This window comes from Anser cygnoides, chromosome 1 (assembly GCF_040182565.1).
Source record: "Anser cygnoides isolate HZ-2024a breed goose chromosome 1, Taihu_goose_T2T_genome, whole genome shotgun sequence".
Taxonomy (NCBI): Eukaryota; Metazoa; Chordata; class Aves; order Anseriformes; family Anatidae; genus Anser; species Anser cygnoides.
The window spans coordinates 29764683-29785840 of NC_089873.1; the positions used below are offsets into that span (position 1 = coordinate 29764683).

Genomic DNA, 21158 nt, shown 5'->3' on the forward strand with positions numbered 1-21158 from the left:
ACCGTACACAGGTGTCTTGTACCAGACTTAACGTTGAACAAATCACTCTGTGAACAATACGAGATAGAAAATGAGAGATCACCAGTAGTGATCTAACCAGAATTCGGAGGCAGTGATGGAACTGAGAGATGACAATAGCGAAGAGACATTTTAGAGACTTACTTGGGGGTTTCACACATGGCTTACCATTTAGCCAGCTGAGAGCAGCCACTGACAGTTCTTGCAAAGCATGCCAGACAAATGTAATACAGAAACTGAAAACAGTAAGCGTCTTAAATGAAAGTCAGTAACCATTAACTCATTAAGAAAGATCAAGTCTGCATAGAATTGTCAGAATAAATTGTACGTGGAAGAGTATCAGAGATATAATTAACGTATTTTTAAAGCAGGCAGGAGAAATTGCTGGTCACCAGGACACAAGCCTTTTTGCTCCTTTTTGCTCCTGTCAAGAGGACAGTTTTACATAAAGTGAAGGGAGTATGTACATGGAGTGAATGATCTAAGCTAAGAGGAAATATTATGGTAAGAAATGTGTGCTGGACTTAAACTAGAGCAGCTTTTTTCATAACAGTTAGCACCACTCAATCTTCTAATTTGACTCTATCAAGCACAGTTGCCAACCCCAACTCTGTCTATTCCATGACTTATAAAAAAACTATTTTGTAATACTTCCAAAAATGCTCGTTTTAAAAGTATGTATTTGCTCATATAAGAGCTGAGCCTATACACTGTCTGCAGTCATAACTGTGTCTCCCATCCAATGGCAAAAAAAAAATACTTCAGTTTTAAAACAGACACTCATATTAGCTGTGCTTTAGACAGAGGACAAGTATTCCCTTGGAAAACTGTGGCTATGAAACAAACAAAGACAGTATGATCAAGCAAAATCTTTAATTAGAAGCATCATTGTGCTTAAATGAAGACGCTCAATATTTACTAGAAATTGTACCCCAACTTTCTCTCTGAACTTATGGAGACTTTAAACCTACCTTGTTGCCTGCCGTGCATACTTGAAGTAACAAGGTCAACTCCAATCTGATTCCTCGCTGTTCCCTGTATTTTCAGTGAACTGGTACACTGTTGATAAATTTTTCCTGAGCACCTTTTCTTCTCTACTCAAAAAAGTCAAGCAGTCCATGTTTTTTTACAATTTTAAACTTTAAATTTAACAAATTTTTAAAAAAAATTTTAAATTCCTCTTACGATACTCTCTTAATTCTACACTGAAAAATTGCAGCTTCAGATTTCTGTTAGAACCAGGAACAACAGCCACCTCATACTGCTGATATTAACATTTTTGATTTCATTTTGTAGGGTTTTGAGTGACTCAGCATGACATTCCTCTTGATTAGGAAACATTTTGCTATTTCACTTTATGATATAACAATAAAATTTTATCTTTCCCCCTAATGTGCCCTTCTGAGATTGGCTTGCCATAAAACACATCCGTGTGCTGCTGATTTACCCACAGTTCCCTTGCTGATTTCTTCCACTGCTCAACAACACACTTATTATTAATGTAAACCCTACTAACTCTTACTCCCACCTCAGCTGTAGAATCTGATGAAAAAGCAAAAACTGGGATCAATTTCTAATTTAGGAAGAAAAGTAGATGCTTGGGAAGAAAACTACATAAAATGAAAAAAAAATCAATAGCAACAGCCGATTACTGTATGAAATTAAATACATTTCACACGCAAGAAGTACAAACTACAGTTTCTTTAAGATGGTCATATGTTCCAGTTCAAAGAAAAAAAAATAATTTTTGAACCAGTTTATTTAAAGTCAATGCAGATATATGAGTACATCTGCCCCCTTCCTTTGTCTGTATTCTCAGCACCTGCTGAACCACTTCTATCCCATTTCCTCCTGACAGAGAGAGAAATTGCTTCTGTGTCTGTTTCACTGTGCAGTTAGGGGGCTGCTCTGCCTTTCTCAGTACATTTTCAGCATCCTGTTGTTGTAACCTATCTCTAGAGCACCTGGGCCCCAGAGCAAAAAGGAAAGGGGAAGCAAAGAGAGGTGCTACTGGGTGATAGGTAATGCCAGGAGAAACCAAGTTCACTACAAATTAGAAGAAATTGATGCAAATATACTGCATGGTGAATTAGGCTGGATATAAAAGCTTACCAGAACATGTGTAAAGATTTGAGCTTTAGCTCCTGCTCCTAGGGACTGGTATCTAATTCTTAATCACCATATAATGACAAACGTAACTCTTATTGACAGCAATCTATTTCACGTAAAAGGACCTGTGCAAAGACAAAGCTATGGCTTTGAATCTTTTCAGGCAGGGAAGGGCACTGAGCCAAGTTTCCCATACTTTGGGCAAGTGCTTTAACACTGAGCTAAAGAAGAAAAAGGAACGGGTTACCATTTGAAAGCGGTTACACAAAGCCAAACCTGAACTCTAGCACTACCATAAATAAAATTTCAGAGGAGAAACAGAGGCAAGAATACCTAGTTTTGATCATCCTAGTAGGACGTAGGGTATGAGCTGCCTTGCCCTATCAACACTATGGTGTTTCTGGACATGGTGAAGGCCTATCACCTATTACGTGGGGAACTTTTAAGTTCCATATTATAGTAAATACGGTAACTTCAATGGACAGCTGAGTAGAGATTTTGTGGATTTAATTTGGACTTACGTGCCTGCAATCCCCTAAGACATTTATTTCGCATCTCAATTCATGACCATGCAATAAGGCTATTTTAAATTCTGTGGATTTTTGATGCAACCAAGATTGCAACTGTCCTACACATTTCGAGGCTTCATATTGACAGCATTCCATGCAGTCAGATACCCATGAGCCATGCAGAGCTTTACTGATGTTTCTGGGCCAGTTTTCAGAACAGGCACTCTGTATCTGGTATTTTGATAATGAATAATAGAAATATACAGATCCATATTCACTTTGAAGAAATCTAAAAATAGCAAAATTTGCTTTATGTAACAGGCCAAAAGTGAAATTCAGGTTCTTTTCCACATGCTTTCTAAGAGCAGTAACGCATAGCAGTTTTACTCATTGGCTTATATATAAAGACATACTGTCTCAATTTTTCATGGTTTTCACGAGATGGCCTTAAAGTAGAACTCTGATTTTGGTATATTCAGAAAAAAAAAAAAGAAGAAAAATCCTATTTTTGAATAATACCAACAGTATTGTAAGAACCAAGCAGAAAATCCAGCACTTAGTCTTAAAATAAAGCTAAAACTTAAAGGAAGATAAACAAAAAACTTTGCAAATAAATTTTATTTAGCATTCCCATTCATGTAATATTTGCCCAGAAACAACATTAATGAAGTGAACTGTAGTCCAATATGAGTGGAAGAATGTGTTTTTTGTCTTCCAGGAGAAACACTCAAAGGTCAGTAACTGTAATTCAAGGTCAATTTTTCTCCTGACTGTTGTTCTCTTCACACAGTAGCTGGTTTAAAACACTGCTCTGTTTGAGAGCTTTTAGATTGGATATATCTTCACTTACAACGGGGACATCTTCACTTTGATCCTCAGTTACCAGATCTTCACTGTCTGACAGTGTACACAGCAGTGTATCATTTTCATAGGTAGGAAAATAATACCTGGAAGCAACAAGGTTTAACAGAATAGAATATTACTAGATAGTCACATATTTTGTTCTAAAAAGGCTGTGCTTATTTTATGAGATTAGATTCATAAAACGGAAAAATGAGAAAGTTCAGTTTTCTGCAATGAGTAATCAGCATGCTCAAAAAATCAACTGACACGTACACCTTGGAAGAGTCACACAGAAGAGGCAGCAACAGACAAGCCTTCCTTTTCTTCCCCTGCCCATTGTCACAACTGAGGCCACGGATCCAGATCTGTCCCATAACAAATGCTTAACAGATTTTTTTAAGTGAGAACACTCCCTGTGCTCTACCATCTATGCCATCATCCCCCAGATATACAGAACATGCTTGCAATCTGAATCAGTGCTATGTTACACTCTCTCCATTTGCTCTGGGAAAAAACACGGATAAAGAGACATCTTGTTTTGATGCCTAAAATTAGGCAGATATTATACATATATCTGCATTAGATGTGCAAAAGAAGGGGTTCGATTTGTTTCCAGAACCATATGTTCACTACCTTTACTAGCAATGAAATATGTGCCAGATGCCCATCCTAGGCAGGAATTGCATCTCTGTAGAGAGCTAATGGCTCAAAGACCTTGTGTCTAGAATTTGGAGTGTTCGAGATGCTGCCTTAGTGCACAGATTCAACCTTTGTTCCACCAGGAGAAAGTGCTCAGAGCACAACAGTTGTGCTTTTCACTGTGCACTGCATGACTGCAAACACACGCAAAAGACAACTTTGAGATAAGATCTCTAGCATACTAATTTGACAGTGCAGACATGGCTTATGGTGACCCTGCATCCAGGATGCAACCAGAACAGCAGTATCCCATGTCCATTTTAGCTTCAGATAGTACAGGGATTTCTGAGTAGTTCTGAGACCAGTTACTATTTTATCTGTGCTAGTAGAGCTGAGGGGCTTTGGGCACTGCAGCACTGGCAAAAAACAGAACTTTCAACTTCTTGCTTTACAGACATTAACAGACAGCAGTATAAATGCTGGAAGAAATATGTTTGTCCTTACTGTGGTTGGTCCCATGTAGACCTGGGTGGCAGGAATGTGATGTGTTTTGTCTCTTCCATATGACTTATCAATCCTCCTTTAGACTGAAATTTTTCCTGGCAGTTGTAACAACGACAATGATGGATTTCCCTCCTTATGAAGTTCACTAGCTTTACTTGCTGATAAAAGTTCAGACCTAGGAGAGACAGTAGCAAACAAACACTTGAGGAATATAACACTTAATTTACAAATGCTTTCCTGGATTAAGCATAAAGGTTTATAAACGTTACTGAAGACCAGCACTGCCTGAACGCTGTAACTTAGCAAACTAACCGAGCAAATGTTTCCTCCCAGCTGCAGGGGAACTGGTCCTTCTCTTACAGTAAAAATTACAAACATTTTGCTTCCTCTCCGTCTGGAGGAGAAAGGAAACATTGGGCAAACGCAGCTTAGACCACAGCCTTCTAAATTGCAAGCAAGTCTTAACAGGCATAATAATAATAATCCTATTAATAATAGTAATACTTATTCCAGGGCTCCGCCAGCCGGATGTGGGACTCATAGAGCAGCTATTTGTAGAGGCCACTCTGTGAAAGAATCCAATGGTTCTACAGAAAATAGCACACATCCTTGGCACTAACAGCTCTACTGAGGAAAGAAGCAGGGAAAGTGCAGTTAACAAAAGCTTCTGGCCTGTGTTTTTTTTGCAAATCTGACTTCATTTTTGTGATGAATTAAAATCTTGAGGAGCATGCAGAAAGCAAGGAGCTGACACAGGTACGAGAGTACCAGAAAAATAAAGTGTTCTTGGCTGTCTTTTATAAGCTGGCAGAAACAGTTTCCATAATGGAAAAGTTAGATGTCCAAACAAAAAACAAATTGATACAGCTGTTTTCCGGTATTCTTATAATGTGGTTTTCGCCATACTAGCAGCAAATGCTGACAATTACAGCATCTCTTACTCACCATGTTCTGACTTTATTTTAAGGAAGTCAAATCCATGTGATTTCTAGAGGAAAAAAAAAACAAAAGAAAGGAAAAATTCTCATTCCCAATATTTGTACTAGTCCACGCTGAAGACAGCGCAGCTTTTCAGACTGACACAGACATACAGACATGCAAACACTAATGTATGGAATAACGCCTGAAAGTTATTTCATCAGAAACTTTCATATTTTGTTAAACTGCAACTCTCCTATTAATTAGTTTATTAAAACTGAAACACAGATGCTAACCATCAAATGTTTTAAATCATCAAGCAACTTTATTATTAAAAATGCTACTATTTTACTGTATGCACCAGTCTGTACACTCACAAGTAATACCTATTCATACTATTAATGTAAAACTTGATTCTATTGAATATTATAGAGGGCAGATGCTAGAGATGCAGTGCCTTCGTTGTGCACTAAAGAAGGCATTCCAGTTCAGCAGCTGATTTAATCATAAGAAAAATGCCACAATCCTACTTTTGAATTCCAAAGTGCTGAAAGAACTGATATTTAAAACAAGTATATTTGGCTTACATAGCAAGGTTTTGGTAGTGGGGAGGGGGCTGCAGCAGGGATGGTTGCTCTGAGAGGAGCCCAGCAGCTGCCCCATGTCAGATCAGAGCCAGCTCCAGCCAGCTCCAAAAGGGACCCACCGCTGGCCAGAGCCGGGCCAGTGAGTGACGCTGGTTGGGCCTCTGGGAGAGAGGATTGAAGAAAGGGGAAAGCAACTGCTGTGCAACAGCAGCTGGGAGAGGAGTGAGAAAATGTGAGAGAAGCAGCCCTGCAGACCCCAAGGTCAGTGCAGAAGGACGGCAGGAGGTGCTCCAGGCACACAGCACAAGTTCCCCTGCGGCCTGTGGAGAGGCCCCTGGTGGAGCAGGCTGTCCCCCTGCAGCCCATGGGTCCCACACGGAGCAGATCTCCACGCTGCAGCCCGTGGAGGAGCCCCCGGTGGAGCAGGTGGATGTGGCCTGGAGGAGGCTGCGGCCCATGGAGAGCCCCCGCAGGAGCAGGCCCCGGGCCGGAGCTGCAGCCCGTGGAGAGGAGCCCACGCAGGAGCAGGGGGTCTGGGGGGAGCTGCCGCCCGTGGGGGACCCGTGCTGGAGCAGTTTGCTCCTGGGGGATGGACCCCGTGGTACGGAGCCGTGTGGGAGCAGTGCTTGAAGAGCTGCTGCCTGTGGGCAGCCCCCGCAGGCTCAGTTGGGGAAGGACGGCATCCCGTGGGAGGGACCCCACGGGGAGCAGGGGCAGAGAGGGACCGTGAAGGAGCGGCAGAGACTAAGTGGAGACGAAGTGTTAGGGACCGGCCACAGCCCCCATTCCCCATTCTCCTGTTCTGCTCAGGGGGTGGAGGTGGAAGATGGCAGACGAAGGGGGAAGGTGCTTTTAGATTGCTTTTAGTTCTCACTGCTCTACTCTGTTATTAGTTAGCATTAAGTTGCATTCATCTCCCTATGCTGAGTTTGTTTTGCCATGACGATAATTGTTGACTAATCTCCCTGTCCTTATCTTAACTCATGAGCCTTCTTTTTACACCATATTTTCTCCCCCTCTTTTTTTTTTTTTTTTTTGAGAAGGGGAGTGAAAGAGCAGTGTGGTGGAGCTAAGATGCCCATCAGCATAAAACCACCACCACCAGTCTTACCTGCATGTGAAGATAGAGTTTTCCAGTGGTGTCTGCTTGTTGTTCACAGAACAGGCAAACTGCACACACAGGATGCTCTTCCCAGTCAGACCAGTCTCTTATGATTAAGAGTCAAAAATATTCATTTAATTGTGGAAAAGAGTAGAGATAGTTTGTGAAAGAGCACTTCAGCTTCTGCTCTTACAGCACCAGAAATAAATTCAGAGAAACTGAATACTTTAAATGGGGTGGAAGAGAATGTGGATTTATAGCTGAATATGTGATTAGAAACTGCTTTACTGTCTAAAAAAAAATTAGAAATTCAATAATAACTGAGCAGTTACTGCTGAGTAATTCCTGTGCAGGTAGGCAGTAAGTCACACTTGAATTTGTCTGCACTGCTAACTAACAGGATCTTAACTTCAGTTTCTATCCAGTTTGACAAGTTATAAAAAAATTGCCTTCAGTATTTATTTTTGTAAGATCTTTCAAATTTTTCTAATCTTTTAATACACCAGCCACAGACATAAACATCACGCAGAGTTCACTCCAAGTGTTACTTATCAAATATTATTCTAGAAAGAAACACTCATTTATGCAACATTTAGATATGCACATAGAAAATAAATACCAGCATTTATCCATTTAGTTCCACAACACTGCTTAGAAATAGTGGTATTGTTGCACCCAGTTTTTAATCAAGTAAAGTTAAGCTTAAGTCACAGGCAGAACTAGATGGGTAGTGGAGGTTTGGTAGTGACCTGAAGGCCTGGAGCCAAGAATAACAGACAGAGGCAGATGTTGCCCTCAAACAGCACCACTGAAGTTTCCTTCAAAATTCTGCTTTAATCTCTAGCTGTTACCTTTTTATCAGACTTTTTCATACAACTTCTTTTTTATGCTGACATTTCGGATGCTTACTCTAGATTTGAAACGTGAGCAAATGCAGTTCAACCATTTTTAAATACGAAAGTAAAAAAAAAGTTTTGCCCACATCATTATAAACCATAAAGACTGCTGTTTGAACTATATGAAAAAAAATAAATACGTAGGCTTGTGGTTGAAATATGAAATTTATAGTTCTCATTGTGAAGAAATGTCTTTAATGAGAACAATTTGAAGTTGATTTGACTGGCTTAAATGAATTTTAACTGTGTACTAACTGTGCACAGCATTTTCCCTGTAACTACTTTCAACAGTAATGTTCTTTCAAGTCTTTACAATGTGCAGATACGTAACTCTTACTTACTCTTCCAGGTTATCTAGTAATTCCCGATCATCCTCTGACTGCACCTCCTCCCAGGACTTTCCAAATTCCTGGTGAAAAAGAAAAAAGATAAACATTTTCTGATTCACATCACATTTTATATATCGAATGAATATTTGGAAGTCATAATCAACACCTTATTTTGGATCACTCCGGTATTTCTATGAGTTAAAGGCAGTCATACAGCACTGCCTTAGTAGTAACTTTTAAAATAACAATAAATTTATCTTTTAATGGGCTCCCCACACTAGATCTGTGAAGAAAATGATTTGGCACAGAGCTCTCATGAAGAGCATTCAAGCTCTGTGTAAAACTACCATTGCAACACTACCAAGAAGTTGCCAAGGTGGGGATGTTTGATCACTGGTTTGTGTTTGCCAGCACACTTGCTCAATCCAATCTGCCCTCCTTCTTCTACATGCAGCATATGCTGATTAAACAATGCAGCTATTGCTTCTGAGACTTTAGTTGGCATAGCTACACCAGCCAATGCTCATATCTCACACAAGGTTATGCTGGTAAGAAGGCGTAGCACAAACCTAGCCACAGAGTACTACAGAGAAGCAGCATGCGCTGAGGCACGGATTAGAATATAGCTTCTCTTCCACCCTCTTCTCAGAGCTGAATGTAAGCATACCTATCCATGACGTTCTGTTCTTTCTTTTACCCTCTGTATTGTTTATTTATACCTTAAAAATCTTCAGCAAAAAGCCTATCACAACACTTTTGTGCGGTGTTCAGCACAATGGCAGGCACTCTCGGCATGACTGTGAGATAAATAACAGACAATAAAAAGCTGAAGCACTCTACTGAAGTTCCAACAGTGATCTTTAGCTAGTGTTTTTCTTTCCTCTGACAGGTTCTTCCTGCCTTTAAAAACAAACCAGGGCCAACTAACCAGTAATTGAAATAGTATTTTTGAACTCATGCTTTTGATGGCTGTGAAGCATTCACAAAGATCATAGTTGATGATCTTGTCCCCAGCAAAAAAAGGCAATGAACAAAAAGGTCATTCTTTCATTTATTTCATTCAAGTACTTCCTCTAATAAATATATTTAATAACAACCTTAGCAGCAAGTGTTATTATTGTCTTTATGGCTGTTTGGAAAAAGAATTTAAAGATACACATCATTTAACAATTTAATGAGAACTTTCAAAGCTGTTACTGTCTATCAGGTAAATGATACACAAATATCTCTAGACAGCTCTAAACATAATGCCATTAAAGTTTACAGAATGAAAATTCAGTAATTAATTCAGGGATGCTACGTGGTAGAGTGCAAACTCTCTGAGTTACAAGGGAGACTCATTAATGTCACCATTACTGTGAGATAACATGAAGCCATTAACACGTCTCACCACATGTTCTCACAGCTGCACACAAGTTTCCTATAGCGTCTACTATTAACACCTTAATGAGAGGATACCAGCTCACAACCACTGCAAAATGAAGACGGATGCTAACAGTTTTTCCCCTTAGCAACCTGGAGTATATGTTCACAAAAGTGCTTGTTCAAAACAGCAGCCAATATTGAGCTTCAACTTTTAATTGAAGGGGAAAGGGGATAGATAACAGCTATGCACAAGCTTCGTTATTGTTGCTGTTTCTTTACAGTATTTCTGCAAAGAAGGCAGTGCAGGATCTTGCAAGAAGTTTGCTTCGCTCATCTATACGTATTCAGAGGAGAGAAAAAGAAACACAAAAGCTAATCAGGTCTTGTACCACTGGAAAATTCCAAGGTAAATGGATAACTGGGGACATGATCATGAAAATGTCAAAAGACTGAAGCTGAGCAATGGGGTGGGACAGAGTTCTTCAAAAGATTTTTGAAACTCTTTCAATTTTGTCTTAAAAATAAAAAAAACACACAGAAAAAAAGCAAAAAACATTACAGCTTGATAAGCATCCGGGACCAAGGGTGGCTTTGTTATACATTCAAGGTCCCTTGCTCTTTCATCTGGGATGCACGAACTCTCAGTAAACATCTCTTGAGATTCCAAAGAAATCCTTAACAAAACCAGAGAAAAAAACTAGACTTGACATTGTTAATAGTTCACACAGTAGAAAATACATGATTTAAGGCACTGCAGGACTTGATATATACCCAAGAAAAAACAACTATTTTTTAAATACTTGCTGCATATCTCATGGAGAGGAAAACTCTACAGAAGAGTGAGGAGAGCATGACAATATGCATGGTTTGATGATTTTCTCTTCTAAAAAAGTTTGAATGTACAGAGATGAATTGCCTCACCAACAATTTATCTCCTCAACTTAAGCACAGCTTTAAAGGTTTTGTAGGGAAAAGGCCTGCATGCTTCACTGGGAAAACATACCCCAACATGAGAAGAAGTTGCGAGATGGGAGAAACTAGACACAGGCAGCTGCTATCTCAGGTGTTTCTCCCAAAAGAGCAATTACTGAACTACATGCAAATAGTATTCCTGACCTGTGGAGCTCAGAAACTCCAAACAGCTGCTGATTTCCCTGCAAATTTCCCCTTGCCCTTCTTCTCACCTGCCTTACTATGACCATCTGATTTGTTTCATATTGCTGCAGAACTTAGTGATGCTTTACCATGTAGAAGAGATGCTTTTACCCCAACATTAATGAACAGACATTGGATTCATTTTAAAATGAAGTGCTTCCCCACTTGGAGCCTGATCTCTCCTTGAAGAGAAACGAGCATACCAATTTTATAAAGACTTGAACTACCACCAACTGAAGGAGTGTTTCCCTTTACTATTTTACAAACTATTCACTACTTAAGTCAGAGCAGGCTGTATATAAAGAGGAACCTCTCTAAATTCCCTTCCCTCCTCAGCAACAGCTAATAATGATGATTTAGAGCTTGGCAATAAGAAAAAACAGCTTTTCATCTTTGAGGAAAAGTAAAATTTTCTAATAAGTGATAGGTAGCATTTTTAGCTGTCTAGCTTAGTCATAAGCACATTCATTATGGTGATGTTACATTACTACAGATAACGTGACATCAGTCGACTTGAAAATGAACATCATCACTTTCTACAAGGGGTACTCCATACTTAAAGTGCAGCTGGTAACCATCTTGCGAACAAAGGCAGGCCCTCTCATGCTGGGTCTACCTCAGTTCTCTGGACTGGGAACAAGAGAGTTTTACGACTGCTTTCTGTTCTTTTATGACCTCCAGTAGGTATCACAGACTACAAAGTTCTTCCCTCTCCATTTTTACTTGACCCTTGGTGCAAGATGACTCATGGGGACACAGGCTTGCAAAGGCATAGAAACAAGAAAATTAGGTTGGAAGGTTCTTTTTTTTTGAGAAAAGTAAGGTAACCTACATATATATCTTGGATGCACTGCTGCTCAGTTCTTCGTCCTCTATCTTTTGGTCTTTTTCAATTTATACTTCAGCCGTTTTGGAATAGGATTGGTATCATCTTCCATACTTACACAATACTGACAGAAGACCTCCAAATCAACTGTGCAAGTGACCCCACTGCCTTTCGAGTCATTTGCATAACAGCAAAACTCCCATTCTAATTCTATGTAACTACCAAGTAATAAACTTTTGATACTTGCTTATGAAAGAAATCTGTTATATAACAAAAATATATATAACATATATATATATAATATATAACAAAATAAAAAAAGCGCAAAAAAGCGCTTCCACTCCTACTAAAGATCATATGTAATGCTGTATCTTAACATTAACCTGTGAGCAACAGAACACGTGAATAATACGGAGGTAGACTAATCAAAGCAGCTTGTGGGTTGTGACACAAGTTGTGAAAAGTCTTAGAACACCAAAACATTTACAGAACAATTTGCACTATTATTCATTGTGAAGCCAAACCGAAAACTTAGGAGAGGGAATTATCAACACACAAACAGAAAATGTAACTGATGTTATGAAACCAGATTCTTACAACTGCAGTAAAAATACAAGTGAAGCCAGAAGTAGAATGGAGGGAAAGGAAGAAGCAAGGAAGGCCTACTGCTCTAAATGAAGTCGATGGGAACTTTGCCATCAACTTAAAAACACAAGAACTGGCCAGAAGATCATAAGGCAATTCAGCAGGCATTCGCAGGACATGTGAACAAAAAGCCTTTAAAACCTCTCAGTAAAAAAGCCACAAAATAAGGAAACTGCCAGCTCCAGCTTAATAAGTCTATTTTACGCAGGGCTTGGTGAAGATAATATGTAACGGGAAAAAAAGGACATTAACATAAATACAACTTGGCTTTAAAGAAGGTGTCTGTAAGATGGTACCAAAGAACTATCCATTTAAATAGCTAAAGATCCAGCTGCTGATAGAAAAGTTTTATGATGCACATCCTAAAAGTAAAGAGGATAATGCTGTGATGATACTGATGTTTATCATTAGTCTTAGAGTCTCTTTGTGATGAAAACAAACTCGAACAAACTTGGAACATGGAAATATCTTTTTTACATTCTCAAATTCAAACTTTTCTGTGAAAACATATGAAAAATAGATAAATTCTAATTCTACATCTTTAGGTCAAGATGGATTGACTAGTATATATCAAAACAGTGTATCTGTCAATTCAAATAAAATATTCAACTCATGTCTGTAGCTGTGAAATTGTATAATTCCCCTGGAAATTTAGAGCAATAGAAAGAACAGATCTTTAAGACTCCTTGAAAAGTCAGTAAAGCTTGACACTACAGAAGAAAATCCTCTAGTAAACTGTGAAGGGCTGAGGGAGAGGAAGTAAAACCACTACTTCAAGTCATTACAGCAAGTATACCTTGCATAACATCTAGAATTCACTGAATATAAATTCAGTTTTAAAAAAGTCTTATGACATTAACATAATCGACTGTAGACTACAAATGTGCAGTAGAGAATAATGTTATTTCTCCTTATATATACAGGCTATTCTACAGAACCCCCAGTGAAAAAATTAAAGTTCTTCCCTGTAATCTCTTTTCCTCCTTTGTGAAGATGTTCAAGAAAAGAAAAGAGTTTACCGAAAGCTATTTTGAGAGCATATACATACTTTCTGCTACACAGGAACTACTCTAAGATTTTCATGTTAATGGAAAGTTTAATCCCACGTAGTATGAGTGTGCAAATACACATTGTATAGTGAACTATTCTGTAAGTGCTTAAGTTTTTAGTCTGTTTTATTAAAAAAAAAAAAGCTTTACTTAAAAGAAAAAATGTCTTAAGTGCTGATATGGCTACACTTTGAAGGATCAGAAACAGTGAATAGAAACAGTCTGTTTTGTATAACAGTGAAAGACAAATGAGAATGTGTGAAAAGAAAACATGGCTATAGCAGAACACAGAGACAGACAAAAAATTGTGATCTTCCAAGGTATGTCCAAGAAGAAGCATTAGAAACACACTGTCACAAACCTTGCACACACAGCCCCCTGCTGATCTTAAGCATTTTGGTGGTTTTATATTTTTTATTTGAATTACATTTACCATCCCCTGTCTGTAATACCAAGGACATGAAAAATACATCTCTAAGTGATGCTAACAAGTGACCAGTACCAGAATGGTTCAGGCTGGCATAAGAAGTCACTCTGCAAAGTCCTGCCCAGAATACCAGCGATAACTACAGAGGTCCAGGGCACTGACACGAGCAGTGTCCTGTGATTGCCCACGCTGCTTAAGAGTTTGCATGCTCCGTGGCCATGCCAACAGCACTACCCAGACAATGCTTGGACATGGCTCTGGAAGTGTACAGGCCACAGATCATTCCCAGTAGACAGCATGGACAAGGCCACTACTTTGAAAGAAAAGAGGTTAGCTGTGTGAACACTAGCCTTGCTGTTATATTTAATCTGGCCTGTTCTGCATGTTAACATGACATAGCCGCTGTGTCTTCGCTGATATTAAGACCTCCCTGCATGTCTCTAAAATTTCTTTAGGCAGTCACCTGGCTCAACTTCCTGACCAAAGCTGGGACAAATGCAAAGCTGAACATCAAATGCAAATTCAAGACGGAAGGGAATTTAAAGAGAATGCCAAGTTCTGAATGAAAATATAAGATTACTGTAAGACTAATAGAGAAGAAAATAAAACATTACAATCACTTACAATTACAACATTAAATTCAAATCTGCTAACTTGCAAGGAAGAAGTGAATGCTAAGTTCTGCTGGGAAGCTGAGAATAACCAATATGCAAAACTTCACAACTTTTTCCTCACAATGCAGTAAGTATAGATCAGTTTTAAAGCAGTGGTATTTAAATATCTAGAAAAGAAAATAAAGGTCTCAGATCTCTGATCTTTGGAAGGAAGGCATGCAGGATCACAGAGGGAATTCACTCCACCCAGGGTAGAAGGGACTTTGCAGAGCCTTAAACGTCCAGCTTTTTGTTCAGAAGATTGGAGTAAAACCCAGGGAAAGAGATTAAATGGAAAGAGTGGGTAAAACATCCAAAAGTGCCTGAAAAAATTGTTTATAACCTGGATATTAACAAATGCAAGAGGCACAGAGACTAGTTCAGGTGAAATACAGTTATTTCTGGGAGAGAGTGTAGAAGCTTTTAAAGCAGCTCTTACATTCAAGAGTTGAAGACAGCAAGTGAAAATTTGTTACACACACATCATACAAACTCTCAAAGATCTGAGATAAAAAATATTAATACCTAACAACATACACCTACCTGGAGGCTAAAAGCAAACACTTACTTTTTCTTTCATCTATGTATCTTTCATTTTCCTCCTCTTTGCATTTAATTTATACTTTGAAGAGCACTTCCAGCCTAAGGTTTGTAGAAAACAAGCTCAAAGCCAGTAGCATTCAAGTTAGATCTCCATTTATTTCATTACTTTATCTCATTTTCCCTTCTGGTTATTAAAGCAGAGACTGAGCACTAATGCCATGATGATTAGCATCTCTTCAAGCTGCATTCTTGCGTCTCTCAAAATCAAATCTCAACAACAAATGTTTACTATTCCTTAGTTTAATAATTATCCAGAATATCATACCATAAATGAGCATATTTCTTAAGAGTCCTTCACTTGATTTTTGACCTTTGTACTAATTGCTGGTTTGGAATTACTCACTTTTAACAAGATACTGTCTGCATCACTCTAGTTGATGTACGATTTATTCATAGAACCTCTTACCAAGTAATTAATGATATAAAATCTGTCATATTCTTTGTTTTTGGCATTGATTCTGCGATGCTGCTTCTTTCTCATATGATCTTTAAGTGTGTTTTTGTCTCTGAAGATTTTTTCACAGTATAAACACTGCAAACTAGGATAAAAAGGTAAACAGGTCAACATGTTAAAACAAAAATAGTGCAAGATAATATACTTAAATAAGCTGGAGATATATAAAGTAAGATAAATTCTAAGCACATGAGAGCAAACCAAATGAAAAGGAAAATCAATTTATTTGCAAAAAAAATCTTAGATCACAGTACAGTCAATCAAACACAGAAATAACCGGACTTCTAACAAAAACTACATACAATGAAAATATAGATAATATTTAGATATTTATAGATAATACTGTTTGACCCAGAAGTAAAATGGGAGAAAAGTCTGCTTTACCAAAATTGTCCTATCAGGACATGGGAGGGACGTTGACTGGTAAGCAATTGAATTCTTAATTCAGCATGCACTTATACAGGAATCTAATGAATGAGTAACTGTTCCATTGTCATTTAGAGAGAGAAAAAAAAACATATCCTGAACGTGCTACATATCTTTTAACGCTGAGAGGTTGAAAGCAATGTGTTAAGATTCTAAGTTTGACTAGGAACCAATCTCTTAATCTTATAAATACAGCAGTCAGAGAAAGACTAATTTGAGCTCTCCTTGCTGAAGCAGTGGGCTGCGCAGCAGTGATCTCTCCTTGGGCTGGGACACCTCTCAAAGTTACTCCTCACGGCACAGGAATCCTTACTAACTATCCTTGTTGGCGAGTGGAACTTGAATTTTTAAAGGTACCTGATTTATGTTAAGACTTAGCAACTTAAATATGCAGTAGACTAATCAATGTGACTCCTGTCATTATAACAAATTAATTATATCAATCTACTTACTGTAATAAATTAAATTGCTGCAATGTCATTAAACCATGTAACTGTTGGATATCTCCTGCGACACTAGTTAATGTGTTAAAATGGTATTCTTACAAGGGATGGCTTACATATCCTACCAGGATGGACACAGTTTCTTTTGGCCATCTCTGCAGAGGGGTAGGGAAAATCCTTAGAAAAATCAAAATCCATTCTGTTCAATTAAAAATTTTGTAACTGGGAATTGTATCTTTGTGCTACTGGCTAGCAGGAAGAACAGTTTGAACGGCGAGTCAACAACACTTCAAGACTCAAAAGACATGGACATTAAAAAAATACAATGGCTATGAACAAAAGTGGTCACCCATTTTTCATTTTTATTTTTACTGACAAATGAAAGCATGCTTGATTATACAATCAAAAGGAGTTTTAACAGTGTTTGGGTCAGACCTTTCTGTAATTTTTCTGTGGTTTTAGACAGACACGTTGAAGAGGAAAATTATTTTCTCACTCAACTGTTTGCCCACACAGAAACGATACCGTGTCTAGGTCTGTTCCTGCACCCAGAAAGCCCTCATACTCCTTCAGCAAAGGTGCAGCTAGATTCCACTCAGCTCTTATGTGTGGAACATCAATTCAGGATTCTCAGTATTCTTCTGCCTTACAAGAATTTTAAAGTTTAGGCTTATTGAGTTCTGCTTGTGCTTGCAGCCTAAAAATCTAAAATCTGCCTAGCTCGGGGATTGTCGGTCCAGTGGCAGAATACATGTTTAAAAATCTGCTTTCCTCTACCTGCTTACAATAAAGTGTATGCTCTGACTGTGTAAGGCATTCCCAGGAAAGATATGTAATGCATTTCCTCAGCATACACCATGTAGTCATGATATTCGTCTAAAATTAGACTTTTCTGCTCTCAAAAATATTTTCAGGCACTATCCTACTAGCACAGCTATTAAGTCTACTCTCAGCAGGAGGAGAGGAGTGGCCTTTCACTGCTTTGGAAGCAACTTCAGCATGTGCATTAACTACAGGCTTAATTGGCTTTGAAAAACCTCCATCTAAATGACACCCTGAGGTCCTCCTGATAATCAGTGCAGCTGCAATTTATCAGTTGCAACACTAATTATAACACAGAAGGCATTCTTAAAATATCTTCACTTCAGGAGGAAGTTTACCTGTATCTATCATGACTGCATGTTCTTTGATAGGCCACAGATTGTAAATTAGAGACCACCATCGCCTTTCCAGTCTTTTGAATCTCTTTTTATTTTTTTGCAGATGTACAAGCCAATGGATTCTAAATTTGTCTGGAAGGATACTTAATCTAATTTCTATACCCCAGTTTTCACAAATTCCTGCATTTTGAGGCTTTTAATTACAAAGCTCAAGATTTACACATACTTCTTCTAGAGTCTTTGGTTACAGATTGTATTAAAATCTACTAAGCTTCTTAAAAGCTACAGTTTCATTCTTAAGGTTTACTCTTTAAGGTATGGTTTCACTCTTTCTGCTAGAATCCTAGAATCCTAGAATGGCCTGGGTTGGAAGCGACCTCAAAGATCATCTAGTTCCAACGCCCCCCCGGCATGGGCAGGGATGCCACCCACTAGACCAGGTTGCTCAGGGCCTCATCTAATCTGGCCTTGAACACCTCCAGGGATGGGGCATCCACAGCTTCTCTGGGCTACCTGTTCCAGTGCCTCACCACGCTCTGAGTGAAAGATTTCCTTCTAACCTCTAATCTAAATCTTCCCTCTTTTAGTTTAAAACCATTCCCCCTTGTCCTAGCATTATCTAGAGCCCAAGTGATATGTGTTACATACTTGTCCCATTTGTGAAATTCATAAAGGGCACTTATACACTTGCAAAAGAAACTCAAAGTGAAGAATTCTTTGTTCTTTGCTACCTAAGTTCTTCTCCCAAACTGCCTTTTTAACTTCTTCAGCCATCTCAGATTTACATGCTTCTCAGGCAGCATATACATTAGCATTCCCATTCTGCTATGGGATGTAAGGGAGGGCCCCAAAATCTCACATATTAGTGATATATAGAGAGACAAAAGATGATTGGCACAAGAACTCTGTATTAAGTGATTAAAGAGATGTCTAGCATAAAGATGGTTACAACAAGAAATAAGATCATTGACTCCAGCAGTTATGAGAAAAAGGGGCATGCTACTATTGACGTTAATGAAAACTGTGCAACTTAACTAAAGCACTACATATGACTGTATTATTCCAGCAAACACATACTACAAAGTGTTATGAATTAGCTTTCAATAAATTAAAGAAAAACCTTCTAAGATCACCCACGCAAAAGTTACATTCTCTCTTATCTTCTTCTTAACTAACCATGAGTGCTGAATTATTTTAACCCAACTTCTTTCCAAGGTTAAAAGAAATATGACTCAAGTCCATTTAAAAACAACAAAACAAGGAACCTACTTACTTGTCAAGCTTCTCCTGTAATACAGCCAAGAATTCACAGCAATTCACAATGTTATCTGGCAGCCCAATGTTAAAAGCATGCTCTCTTGCCATATGATTGAGAAGGACAGATCTACAAAAGACATTCAAAAAGAACATTATGTATTCCTGAATACGTATGAGAATTATGTAGCTTGTGACTCAAAATATGCCAACTGCTCTAAAATTGCATAAAAGTCAACATTAAATAAACAATAATAGTGTTTCTGCCACTGCTAGAAAAAAAAGAATGCAACTTATTGTATTGGGAAGTTTTCAATTTCAGTTCTACTGTATGTTCAGTGACATTTCATCTGATTAATCTGCATGCATACAATATAATCTTTTTAATGAAAATTACAATATAGTTTTATTTTGACCCTCTCTTAGCAAATCTCATTTATTAACTTGAATAAGCAAATAATATGTTTCAAACAACAGTCTTGAGAAACATTCAAAGAAGCCATTTGTTAGTTTTCTCAGTGCTGGTTAACAAAACAGATTCTTTCATATCAATATTGCTTCATGCAGTACTAGCAAGACAATGAGCACTGAACTGTGTTCATGAACAAACATGATATTCAAGTTATTTTTTCTAATAGAGATGTAATGGTTAATCACTTAGGTGTCTAACATCTCTATATTCCTCAGCTTCTGCTTTTTGGGGACTAAAGAAATCTTCAAGTGTAAACACTGCTGAGCCTTCCTCTCACCACAGTCTAAGTGCGATTTTCAAATCACATATTCTGTCTGTCAGACCCAAGTAAGCAGTAGATAAAGTTCTTGCGGGCTGAATGATGTGAAGTGCGGTAAACCATGCAGTAAAGCGAAAATGACACTCAGTCAAAACTGCGAAGACCAGCAGGGACGTGACCACAGGTTCTTCTACCTTTCCAGAGTACCAGAGCTACCCATGCAATCAGACACATTCAGGGATAATACTCGTTCTCTCCAGCTGAAACTGTTTTATTGTGTATAAATACATTTTCAGTGGAGCAGGCACTTGAATGCAGCTCCTGCTTGCACTTGACTGATGCTGCAAAGCACTCCATTCTCACTCTAATTTTCCTCCCTTTTTCATTCTATCTTTAAATCTTGCCAAACCAGTGTGAATTTAAACAGGAAAATGTGTAACTGGATAGATACATTTTTAACAGCCATACTGGCTTAAACAGCTCTCCTTGACACCAAAACAGCTGACACAAAACTCTCTCTTTAAAATGGTTTCGTTCTCAAATCCAGCTTACCATATAATTCTACAAAGTTGCACTGGAATAATTATAGGACTGAGAAGTGGGAGAAGTCTACTTGAAATGTCAGTGCAGTTGAAAGAAATACCTAAGCTACATCCCAAAAAGATTTCTAGCTTCTGAGTCCTAGTATTAGACATTAACTAGCTCGATGATGTTAAAACCATAAACAAAGAAGCTGAACAGACATGAAAAAAATAAAACAAACCTGTTTCCTGTGAATTCTTGATCACAGAACATGCACATACTATGAAAACTTGTGTCATCTCTCTCTCTCTGTTGCTGTTCTAGAATTTCTCTCTATGAAAAGAAACAGATAAAATTATTCAGATTAAAAATAACAATCATTTCATCACATAAGCATTTTACCTCTTTACCCTTACTGGTAACAATGACCAAATGTGCTGACAGAAACCAGAAGTTAGTACCGGAGGAGGAGGGAGTAGCTCACAAAAATTACAGCATTTTTTTTCAAAGGCAGCGTGTGCTCCAGTCAACTTCCAGCAAAATTCCCCTACTATTATGCAAGTTCATAGAATCATAGAATGACTTGGGCTGGAAGGAACCTTAAAGACCACCCTGTTCCAACCCCACTGCCATGGGCAGGGACACCTCTCACTAGATCAGGTTGCTCAGGGCCCTATCTAACCTGGCCTTGAATAATTCCAGAGATGGGGCATTCAAAAGTTCAGTGGGAAAGATGCATGGAAAGAAATACAAACCGCAGAGAAATTTCACACAGCTATTTAAATGATTCTTTATATAACAGATCAGTTTATTGTCTCTACTTAGGTACAGATTTATCCCCGCTATCAGCGAGCAAGCTTATGGGTAACCACATAAACCACAGTGGAATGATAAAAGTAAATTCTACTTGTCTCATCACAGGCAATCTAGAATACTTGTGATGCAGAAGGATGACAAAAACCCTGGTGGTTTCTGCAAGGAGCTATGGCAT

At 38.4% G+C, this 21158-nt stretch overlaps 1 protein-coding gene across 3 annotated transcripts in view; it reads right to left on the reverse strand.

The window, feature by feature from the left end:
* Nucleotides 1-3236: 3236 nt before the first annotated feature.
* The window catches only part of ZNF277 (zinc finger protein 277), a 56970-nt gene continuing 39048 nt past the window's right edge, over nt 3237-21158 (reverse strand). For all 3 annotated transcript variants that reach the window (XM_066991674.1, XM_048065927.2, XM_048065926.2), the window contains exons 5-12: nt 20409-20500; nt 18934-19044; nt 15584-15716; nt 8467-8534; nt 7239-7335; nt 5568-5610; nt 4623-4797; nt 3237-3583 (exon numbers count right to left, since the gene is read on the reverse strand). In XM_066991674.1, the coding sequence (XP_066847775.1) occupies nt 3391-3583; nt 4623-4797; nt 5568-5610; nt 7239-7335; nt 8467-8534; nt 15584-15716; nt 18934-19044; nt 20409-20500 (912 nt within the window). In that variant the 3' untranslated portion in view covers nt 3237-3390. The remainder of the gene's footprint in view (nt 3584-4622; nt 4798-5567; nt 5611-7238; nt 7336-8466; nt 8535-15583; nt 15717-18933; nt 19045-20408; nt 20501-21158) is intronic.